Here is a 12,225-nt window from a genome sequence, read left to right on the forward strand (position 1 = left end):
AGAAGGCAACTTAAAGGCAAACAAGTTAAATTTGACATGAAGAAATAAGTATTCAAAACATCCGCACAAAACCTTCCATCATTGGAGCATAAAATTGAAAAAATGATTGACACAAACCACAACCATAAATATTTCTTAGCAGTGAGAGACTCTGGGTTTAGATCATAAACTGAAGCCCAGAAAACAAACAAGCTAATCAAGAGAAGCACAGCTATCAAGGCTCAATGTATCATTTAAAATTAGCATCATGTTGATAAGAACAGCAGGTCTTCAAGAAAAGAGAAAAAAAATGCCTCAAGAACTATAGCCTGAATTATTTCTCTTCTTAAAGAAGAGATTCCATAACTGGAAGGACATAGTCAGGTCAGCTCCTTTATGGAGAATAATGAAATGCAAAAAATGTTCTCAAATGGATCTATGGGACATCTTTTGGAATTTTCTGAGTCCCCAAGGATTTGTCGTGGAACCTTTCCGTTCCTGAAGCAAGGGAAGATGGTAGTGTGGGTAGGACTATGGGGTAAAAAGGGAAAAAAGAGAGGCAATGAATTTTAAAAAAATCTTTCTTATACTGTTGTGGATTGTGGAAAGGGAATGAGGGACAGGGGAGCTACTTTTTATAGGGCCATAAATTCAGGGCTGGAAGGGACTGTGAGAGGTCAAGTTCAATCTACTCTTTTAACAGATGAGGAAACTGAGGCCAAGAGAGGTGAAGTAACTCACCTGAGGTCACAGAGGCAAGAAACAGTAGAGCCAGGATTCAAACCCAGGTCCTTTGACCCAGATTCAGCTCCTTTTGCCTATGCCACATTACTTCTAAAGCAGACAAAAGAAGGGTCCTGGAGACACCATGTGACAATTACTTTGCAAACCTTACAAGTGCTATACAGATGAGCTATTCTTCTTCTTCTTCAAGGGAAAGATATGGATCCATTTGAGCTTTGCATGCGGCAAAGGCACGTGAGAGGAGACAGGGAAAAGGATAAGAGAAAGCTTATGTACGGGAGGAATCAGTTAACAGGCATTTACCAAACGCTTACTATGTGTTATGCACACTGCTAAACCCTAGGGATACAAAGAAAGGCAAAAACATGATGCTTGTCTTCAAGGAGTCCACACTGTAATGGGGGAGACTAAGTAAATAACTAGGTGTGTATACACACATATTATTACATGTTATAAACATATGTGTGTGCGACACACACACACACACACACACACACACACACACACACACACACGGCATATCTAGAGTATGCCAAAGGTAGTTCCATAGGAGCTGACACTAGCCAGCTGGGAGAAGGGTCTCTTTTAAAAGATGGGATGTGAGCTACACCAGGGAAGTCAGAGAGGACAGGTAAGGTGGGAAAGCCTTCCAGACATTAGGGACAGCCAGTAAAAAGCCCAGAGAAGGGAGACAGAACATCCTGTGAGAGATCAGCAAGAAGGTCATGTTGTTGGAGAGGAATAAAGTATAAGAAGATGAAAAAGAAAGGAAGGGAAGCTTATGTATGGAAGAGATTATGAAGAGCTTTAAATACAAAACAGAGTTTATGCTTGATTCTGGAAATAATAGAGAGCCCTGGAGTTTATTGAGTATGGAAGTAATCAGAACTGCTCTTTAAGAAGATGTTTCACAGCATGGCCTAGAGTGGGGAAAGACTTGAGGCAGGACAATGGCCACCAGAAGGCCACTGCAATAGTCTAGGCATGAGGTAATGAGGGCCTGAACCAGGGGGCAGCAGTGTGGGTGGAGGGAAGGGATGTTGTGAAGGTAGAGATGACAAGGCCTCCCAACTGATCCAATACATGATTGGCGTTTAAGTGAGTAGAGGATGCCACTGAAGCTGCTGCCATCTTGGGTGACTGAGAGGACAGATAGTGGTACCCTCAACAGTAACAGGGAAGTTGAGAAGAGAGGACAATTTTGGGGAAAAGGTAATGAGTTCAGTTTTGGACATGTTAAGTTTGAAGTTTCTGCAGCATCTTAAGTTAGAGAGGCAGCTGGTGATAGGAAACGGTAGTTCAAAAGATCAGAACTGGATATATAGATCTAGGTATCATCTGTATAGAGATGACAACTGAACCCAAGGGAGATGATGAGATCTCAAAATAAGACATAGAATGAAAATGAGACTACCCTTTTCCAGCATAGGATAAAACTTTGGGGGCATGTTCACATTTAGTGGATGTGATTTGGACAAAAAACCAGCAAAAGAGATTGAGAAGTAGATGAAAGCAGGGAAAAAAAAGACTATTTGGCAAAGGTCATATGAAAGAGGGAAGAAAGAAATGAGAGAAGAAATAAAAGGCAGTGTTCAAAGCATGAAGGCTGTGAAGCCAAGAGTAAGGTACACAGACCTCACAGAGGAGGCAACAGGGAGTGAAAAACGGACAGGTTTTAAATGGTGGGCAAAAGAGAAGAGACTTCAGGAAAGCATTTCATTTTATAAAAGTAAGACACTATGCAAAGCTAGGTAGAAGCCAACATGCTGATTTGTTGGAGTCAAGATTTACTGAATTCAATTCCTGCCTTGGACACTTATTAGGTGTGTGACTTTGGGCAAACTGCCCGACTCAGTTCCCTCAAATGTAAACTGGGGATAGTATTAGCTCCTACCTCTAAGGGTTGTTATGAGGATAAAATATTAGTAAATTACTTTAAAAGTCATCTACATTGGGTGACTCCACTTTCTCTCCTCTCCCTCACTTCTACACTCTTTGAAATCTGGCTTGTGACATCATCATCATCAACTGAAACCACTCTTTCAAATGTTGCCAGTGATTTCTTCTTTGCCAAATCTAACAGCCTTTTCTCATAGTCATTATTTTTTACCTCACTGCAACCTCTAACGCTGCTAATCACCTTCTTCTCCAGGATACTCTGTCCTCCTTCTCCTAGGTTTTTGTGACACTACTCTTTTCTGTTTCTTCTCTTATCTATCCCATCACTTCTCAGTCTCCTTTTCTGGATCTTCATTCAGGTCATACCATGTGTATCCTCCAAGGTTCTGTCCTGAATTCATTTCTGTTCTCCCTTTATACTATCTCACTAGTTGATCTCATCAGCTCCCATGAATTCAGTTATCTCTATGCAGCCCTAGTCGCTCTCCTGAGTTCCAATCTCCAAATGCCTCTTGGATGTCTTGAACTGGATGTCCTACAGGTATCTCAAAATCAAATATCTAAAGCAGAATTCATTCCTCCCTAACCCACCTCTCTTCCCAACCTATCACAGTTGATTGTATCACATTCCTCCAATCACCTAATACTGTGACCTCAGTGTTACTCTCCTACTCAATAAACTCCAGTGATTGCCCATTACCTCCAGGATAAAACATTAAACGCTCTATTTGTTATTTATAGCTCTTCACAATCCTCCTTACCTTTTCAGTCTTCTTACACTTACCTCCCTTCCACATACTCTATGATCCAGTGACCCAGGCCTTTTTGCTCTTCCTCCCACAGGATACTTATCTCCCTTCTCCACATCTTTTCATTGGCTATCCCCCATGCCTGGAATGCTCTCCCTTCTCATCTCTGCCTCCTAACTCTCTTGGCTTTCTCTAAGACTCAGCTCAAATCCCAGCTTCTGAAAGTCTTTCCCCAGCTGCTACTACCTTTTTCTCTTACCTTCCATTATTTTGCCTTTTCTATGTTTTTTGGATGTATCTATTTATTTTTGGTCTCCCTGATTTGAATGTGGACTTCTTGAGGTCAGGGATTGTGTTTTAGTCTTTCTTTGTATCCTTACCACTTAGCAGTATGCTTGGCACACAGTAAATGCTTAAAAAAAAATGCTTACTGACTGACAGGTGGTAACAAGATGGCAAGAGAACGCTGTGGAATCAGAAATGGCACTATGGCTCCCCATAGAGACTAAAGATAAATTATTACAATATTGATTAAAAAATTAGTCTTTCAACTAAAAAAAAGGCATTGAGTAAAAGAAAACCAGTAAATAATGAGGAAATTCCCACTACCAACCTTTAAAGCATATCTTGAAATCTTAGGGTTATTAGTTTTATTGTAACATTTCTTCTATGGGCTTCTGTAGACAAAACTTTACTGGTCTGACTTTTTTAACCAACCAAAAAGCTAAATATATATATTTACCTGGCGTGCCAGAGCAGTGGCTTTGCTCTGAGCTGATTTGACAACAATGACCTCTTGGGGAGTGTCCCAGTTCAAATATCTTTTTGAAAGACAAAAAAAAAAAGAGGTTTGCAATCAGCTTTTAGTCTATTTTTACTCAACTATGATGGATACACCATATTACAAGGCAATCATCTTTAACTAAGAGTGGTCTGTTGTGAGGATCAAATGAGACATTTGTAAAACATTTTGCATAGTACCTGCCTCACAGTAGGTGCTTAATTAATGTTTGCTCCATTCCCCCCCAAGACAAAATATTTTATTAAATATTTATAAATCACTGAAAAGTTCCCTGGAATCTACAAAATGGTAACTTGAAATGTATACGTCTCTTTTAATAATTTTTGAGTCTTGGTACTTTAAAATATTGTTTGATCTACCAGTATCAAAAATTAATAAAGCAAAACAAGCATTTACTTTTAAAATGGAAATCTTGTAAAAATCCTAAGTAAAAAATGTTGTTCTATTTCAGACTTCACATGCACATCTGTTTCAAAATCTATCTATTTTGCTTAGTTGACTGCTACCAGCATTACACTGGGCCACCTCAGTTAGATGTAATTCTTCCCTCCTCTGAACTAATATTCTATTTTTTACTTCTCTTATTTCACTTTCACATTCTACCTTTTATTATAGTAATTTGTTGATTCTCCTACTAGACTATAAGATCAATGAGGACAGGGATGGTTTCTTACTATTTGTTTTTTATCCCCCATAGCTTTTGGCACACTGCCTTACACAAGGGATCACAGAGTTAGAGCTGGAAGGCCCTCCCTTAGAGACCACTCAGCCAACCCTCTTACTTTACGGATGAGAAAATAGGCTCAGAGAGGTTAAAGGACTTGCCTAAGGTCACAATGGTGGTGTAATAGATTGTATCTGAACCCAGGACTTCATGACTCTTAGTTTAGTGGTCTCTCCACTATACTAGACTGCCATTCAAAAACACAATGCATAAGAGGAACTCCATGAATATTTATTGAATGAATTAACAAATCAAACTTTTTTTTGGTTTGTTTATGTTTTTTTGTTTTAGGCAATTGGGGTTAAGTGACTTGCCCAGGGTCACACAGCTAGTAAGTATCAAGTGTTTGGTCTGAGGCCGGATTTGAACTCAGGTCCACCTGACTTTAGGGTCGGTGCTCTATCCACTGCACCACCTAGCTGCCCCCCAAATCAAACTCTTAAAACAAAATGATCTTTAGGAGAAACAGCCTGAAATGTGGTGATTAAAAAAAAAAAAAAACAGGGCAGCTAGGTGGTGCAGTGGATAGAGCACTGGCCCTGGACTCAGGAGAACCTGGATTCAAATCCGGCCTCAGACACATAATACTTCCTAGCTGTGTAACTCTGGGCAAGTCACTTAATCCCAATTGCCTCACCAAAAACAAAACAAAACAAAACAAAACAAAAAATCAACTTAGCTTAAATTTCATCCTACAGTTTAAGAAATAATATTTACTTAAGAGACAGGCCAGGGAAACAAAGCAGATGGCATTAGAAACTCAAATGCTAGTTATGTGTAGGGAAATATATCAAAAGGAGAGCTTGATACAGTGCAAATCATAAGTCCTAGAAAACTATTAAATATAGAGTACTTAGTAATAAAAACTTGGTCTTAAAAGCGACTAAGTTTCATACCTGAATTTGCAATAAGAAGCAAGATAAACTTTCTCCAGTACTTCTCCATTATTTGCAGATATACGAAGTAACCAGTTATGAGCAGTCAGTGCTATAAGGGAAGACCTGTAATCTGAAGGATTGGGCAGTATGTCCCCCTAGACAAAAAATAAGTGAGGTGTGAAAAGTCTGAAATTAGCCACAAACAAGGGATACTGCCTAGCATCCAAAGAAAACAGCTCAACTCACAAGCAAAAATTCAAACAAATAAGCAGCCTAGGAAACAGGCACATTAAATGCTCTGAGTATAGCAGCCCTATTCATTAGGATGGAAGAGAGCTAAGGTTGTATATATATAAAGTTTCATTCATTAATAACGCCTAAAAATAGATGTCATAGAAATATGTCTGAAATTTGGCAACTAAGTGTCACATGGAAGAATTTACCGTATTTCTTTTGTCTTCCTTCCTAGCTCTGTATGACTTATTTTACCTCAAAACTTTGTAATATGCCTAAGAAACAAATTATACTAATTGCTGTTTGCTATTGGTTCTATTCTGGTCTCAACTGAAAAATGAATTTTGGAACTAAAAGGCAACAGAGGAAGAAGAGGTGGACGTTCATAGTAGTGTAGCCATCTTCTTTTTACTCTCAATCAATGACTCTACCCAATAGTGTAGCTGCTGTGCCTTACTAGAAGTAGCCCCTACTCTCACTAAGTAGCTGCCACAAGGTGGAAGTCTAATGCAACAAAAGGGTGTAGAGGGGAGGGAGACTGCATTGGGTCTATTGGATAAGAATGTGGCTCTAAGAAGAAAGGTTAAGGGAAGTGAAAAATTTCAGATCTAGCTTGTTTCCTTAGGCTGAGTAGGAAGGCTATGCAGAGAACAGGAAGTAGGCACAGTCAGCTCTTCATGAACAGTTGTTAAATGATTGAATTATTAAATATACTTCACATGGGTATGTGAATTTTCCCCCTTTTCCAAATGTCAGGGAAAAAAAAATCCAACCCTTCTTGCATATCTGTTATATATTGAGGCTATCACTATAGAAATATTCAACAATGCCTTGGTACCAATTCACTTTAAGCTACACACTGACTATACTGGCATCCATTTACAATGCTTTCAATGCCAGGGAATATTATTATAGGATCACAGACCTCGACCTGGAAGGAAGCTCAGAGGACATCTAGTCCAAACCCTCTACCATCTCCCACCCCATTTGATCCATTGGGTTCAAATATCTTACGTAAGCCTAAATGCTAATGGCATACCTAGATAGTGAAAAGCTTTAGGAGTAGAATATTATTAATAGTACATGTTTCATTTTTGTCTTCAAATTTCCGGTGCCTAGAATAGTGCTCGGCCCAAAGTAGGCATTCAATAAATGCTTCCTGATTGTATATTTTTTCCATGAAAAAATTTCTTCTGCTTCAAGTAAGAAAAAAAGATCAGAGGCAAAGTTAGGAATTGGTCAATGATACCTCCCACTTATGCATGACTATCCTTATTTTCAGTAGTAGTTTATCCTGGCATTGCCCAAAAGGGCAATTAAATACTGAAGAGAAAGCCTTGCAACCATTAAAACAGTTCAGCAGTAAAGAGCTCAGAGATTCAAATATATCCACTCAAAAATGGCTGTTTAAATGACATGAGTTTTATTTGACTTTCATTCTGATATAGTATAAATTACTTCTTGGCAAAATAAAACAAACCAAGCCATTTTTATGGTTAAAGTTTAAATTTGATTTTTTACTTTGCATCTTCAGATGCTGAGGCCTATTCTGTGATGTGCTGCTAGCTGTGTTATCTTGGTCAAGTTACTTCTCTGGGACCCAGTTTTCTATGCTTTTTTAAAGAAATATTTATTGTATATTTAACATTCATTAAAAAAAAATTCTGAGTTCCAAATTCTCTCCCTCTGTCCCACCCCTCCCCCACTCATTGAGAAGGCAAGAAATGTGATATCAATTATACATGTAAAATCATGCAAAACATATTTCCATTTTAGCCATGTTGCCAAAAAAAAGCAAGAAAAATAAAGTGAAAAAATTATGCTGCAATCTGCACTCAGCTTCATCAGTTCTCTCTGGAGGTGGATAGCATTTTCCATCATGGGTTCTTTGGAATTGTCTTGGATCACTGTATCGATGAGAACAGCTACATTATTCACATTTGATCATTATAGCATATTGCTGTTACTGTGTACAATGTTCTCCTGGTTTCCGTCACTTCATTTTGCATCATTTCATATAAGTATTCCCGGGTTTTCTGAAACCAACCTGCTTATCATTTCTTATAGCACAGTAGTACTCCATCACAATCATATATCGTAACTTGTTATGCCCCAAATGATGGGCATCCCCTCAATTTCTAATTCTTTGCCACACAAAAAGAATTCCCATAAATATTTTTGTACAAATAGGTACAGACCCAGTAGTGGTATTGCTGTAAAAGGGTAAAAGGGTATGCCCAGTTTTATAGCCTTTTGGGCATAGTTCCAAATTGTTTTCCAAAATGGCTGGACCATATAGTTCCACCAATAGTGCAGTAGCATCCTGACTTTTCCACATCCTTTCCAACACTTGTCATTTTTCTTCTCTGTCATGTTAGCCAATCTAATAGGTATGAGGTGATATTTCACAGTTATTTTAACTTGCATTTCTCTAATCAATAGTGATTTAGAACATTTTTATGACTACAGATAGCTTTTATTTCTTCTAAAAACTGCCTGTTCTTATCCTTGATCATTTATCAATTGGGGAATGACGTGTATTTTTATAAATTTGCCTCAGTTCCCTTATATATTTGAGAAATGAGGCCTTTATCAGAGAAACTTGCTATAAAATTTCCCCCCAGTTTCCTGCTTTCCTTCTAATGTTGACTGCATTGGTTTTGTTTGTGCAAAATTATCCATTTTATTTCCCATGATCCTTTCTATCTCGTTTTGTCATAAATTCTTCCCTTTTCCATAGACCCAGCAAGTAAAATTTTCCATGCTCCTCTAATTTGCTTATATCACCCTTTATGTACCCATTTTCTAGGCTTTTAAATGAGAGGGAGGCTAGACTAGATGATCTCAAAGGCCCCTTCTTCCAGTACTAACACTTTATGGTTCTACATCCATGATGTTTTAAGCCAACATATGTTTAAAAAAAATTGTAAATACTATTGTAAAAATGAATTGTTTTCCTAAGGAATACATTAATAGAGTAACAGAAGAAAGTTTCCTGAGGTATGAGTTGTCAACTACAAAAGAGTTACTTTACTCCACCTTTTTTCTTGATGAAGGGCAGATTCATATTATATGTTCATTTGAAAGTATAACAGTTCAAATAGCCATGTAATATGATTTTTCCAATAAACAAACACTGTATTATCATGCTGTCAGGACAGTAAATACAATGATAATTTTTGTTAAATTTAGGGTAATGAAGCTAGTGATACAGCTTCACATTGTTAAAATTTTAACCTTTGAAATTTTAATCTATGCTCTCACTAGTCTTCAAAGCTTTAAATATGAAAACGAATTTTATTGCAAATACTGATTAAAAATTAAAAATTTATTAAACTATGGAATTTCTTAATATTTGTTGTTTTGTGATATACATGGCAATCAAAAGAAATAATCACTTTTTGAGTTCCTTGAATTTTCAGAAGATAATCCCCTACTGAGTTTCTTCAATCACATATTACCTCAAATTTCTCTCCTAGCTTTAACACTGTGACAAGTGTCTTTTTGCCCCAAATCAACAGTAAACAGTCTTTCTAGAATAAAACAATTGAGGTTTTTTTTACATTTACTAGAGGATTCTGGGGAAAAAAAATTCTTACCACGGGGCATTCCCACAATAAAGCGTCCTCTATTTTTTCTGATTTAGAACACTTCGGCATCTCATAACGCTTTCTTGGCTCTGCTGCAACACTGAGGAAAAATGATAACAAATAATCACTCTTCTTAAGAAATTTCATACTGTTTATAGTCTGTTTTATCCATTCTGACTGGTATGAATTGCTTCTTTACTGTTCTTCATTTTTATGAAGTGCCACCTTGACCTCATGCCACCTAGAATGAAAAGATTTCTTTTTCTCCTAAGAAATCTGCAGCAACCTTTCTTCCCTGAATAATTCCAGTTTAAAAATAAGTACCATTTAAACAGGGTGAAATATATGAATACCGTGATGTTCAGGGAGTCAATCATTCTCTCTGAGCCTCCGGAGCCCTTCCACTGTAAAACGGGGGGTGGAGGGGGAAGAGGCGACTTCCTTACAAAGTTGTTGTGAGCATCAGATGAGACATGGAAAGAGCTTTGAGTGCAATGTAAATATGAGCTCCTGTTATTCTTCAGGAGTACCTTCTCTGGGACGTGGGCTCATTGGAGAACCATGTGACTACTTTATTCATTTTTGCCAGTCCATCAATGTTAAGACTGAGCAGAGTAGCACAGGATTGCAAATAAGGCTGTATTTAATGAAAATTTTTGGTGTTTATCACAACCTTCTAACAAGAGAGCCCCAAACAATACCATTCATTCACAAAAATGAATGAAATGATCTCAAAACTAACCCTAATCATCTTGGTAACTGGTTATTGTTAACCTATTATCTTTTACATTTATGTGATGTGAAACACTATTAGCATTCTAAAATATGTCATTTCATTTATTTATTCAAGATCTGTGATATTTCACTGGTAGAGGAAATACTTATCAGTGCTGACTAGAAACTGTTCTACAATATAAAATCTTAAAGAGTCTTGACAGGAGGCACTGAGAGGTTGTGACTTTCTCTAGGTCATACAGCCCTGAATGTGTCTAAAGCAGAACTGGAATCCAGGCCATCCTGACTCTGAGCCCAGTTTTCTATCTAGTAGTTGATGCAACCTCTCACCTACACGGTAAGGGAACTTACTGCTTTAATTTATAATTTGGAGAGCTGAACAACAGATAATTTGAGACTCAAATATTTAAAAATTACATATTAGGCCACCAGACTTTATCTGGAACTCATCAACCCTCCCCTTTTCCCCACTTGTCTCATATTGCTATTTCACCAAGCACAAGGTGGCACTTCCGTTCTGCAGAAATTCTGGGGCAGTTTAGAATCAGGATGTAGTGAGGTGTAATGAGTGTGAGTTTTCACCAAAGAATCACCTGCTGACACAGCACCGGTAATTGTCAAAATATATTCTTCCTCTCTCATAGGCAATAGGCGATTTAGAATGAGTTGTCCAAACATTCTTGAATTTAGTGCTTTTCTGAAAGACAGAATGGATTTTGTATTACAGTATGGTCAAGAGTTTGTTCATATTCCTCTCAAATGACAGGGCACTAACTTAAAAATAGCTAGCCTAATGTGTAATGGATGCTTTCTTTAAGTAAAAAGAAACAGATTTTAACAGTGCCTGGCAACTGGTAAATCATTCTCTACTATACTTTTACATTAAAATATGACAGCATGCCTACTGTGGATATTAAAATTAGTTAGCAAGGCTTTTGGGGAAAGAGCCTTGAAAAAAGTTAAACTAGGATAAAAGGAACCGTGACTAGGCAGACACTAAGCAATGAAACAGGCAGTTCAGTTCATAAACAGCAAAGCTTCTGCTTTGCTTTGCGTCAATCTTTCAGCCCTTGGTGGTGGGGAGGATTAGGCTGGAGGCTTAGCTGAATCCAGGGGGAAGTGGGAGTGTGCTTGGTCTGAACAGAGAAATAGCTTGTGAGCACTTTGTCCGGTTTTTAATTGCTTTTGATCCTTCCCTACTTTCCCTTCACGTATCTGTTGCAATGTCACTCATTATTGTCAGTTATACTTAAGGAAGAAATAAAATGAAAGCATGTAGAAGCTCAATTAATAGTGCATTAATCAATCTCCTCATTTCAAGGCCCTTCAGTGCCCCTCCTTCTCTTCACGTCTTCCTTAACCACAGCTCATCTAGGGAAACCATTCAAAACAACCCAATTTGCTTCCTCCTCCAACCCCGCCCACTCAACTCTAAGCAAAACCCATCGCCTCCTCCCGGAGGGGGGGTGGGGGCGGGAGGAATCTTTCTTTAACCGATCAAGGCAGGGTAAGAATTCTGATCAAGGCAATGATCAATCATGATTCTCAAGGCTGGATAATGAAGCATTCGACCCCTTCCAGACAGAGAGATGATGGACTCAAGGGGAAGAAAAAGCCTTTTTTTTCCCCCAGACAAAGTCACTGATGGAATTTTTGTTTGACTATGCATATTTATTGCAAATACATTTTTTTTCCTTTTTCAGTTTGGTGAGAGGGAGTAGCAAAAAAAAAAAAAACCAAAAGAGAAAAAAAAGATCATTGAAGCACCGAAGAAAATAAGTCAGAAAGAACCACAGGCAAGCCGGACAGCTTTGAAAATCATTTGAAGAATTTATGACGTATTTCTATTAAAAAAAAAAGCAATGTACAGTTTTATGTACAACCCTCTTTT

The 12,225-nt window shown here is 37.9% G+C and overlaps 1 protein-coding gene across 1 annotated transcript in view; it reads right to left on the reverse strand.

Moving 5' to 3' along the window:
* DCAF17 (DDB1 and CUL4 associated factor 17) overlaps positions 1-12,225 on the reverse strand; it is a 37,052-nt gene that overhangs the window by 23,845 nt on the left and 982 nt on the right. Inside the window, 4 exon segments of the mRNA XM_027865891.1 lie at positions 4,114-4,192; positions 5,794-5,930; positions 9,609-9,699; positions 10,928-11,031. Coding sequence (XP_027721692.1) covers positions 4,114-4,192; positions 5,794-5,930; positions 9,609-9,699; positions 10,928-11,031 — 411 coding nt within the window.

The sequence above is a fragment of the Vombatus ursinus genome, unplaced genomic scaffold (assembly GCF_900497805.2).
Source record: "Vombatus ursinus unplaced genomic scaffold, bare-nosed wombat genome assembly UNPS02014779.1, whole genome shotgun sequence".
Taxonomy (NCBI): domain Eukaryota; kingdom Metazoa; phylum Chordata; class Mammalia; order Diprotodontia; family Vombatidae; genus Vombatus; species Vombatus ursinus.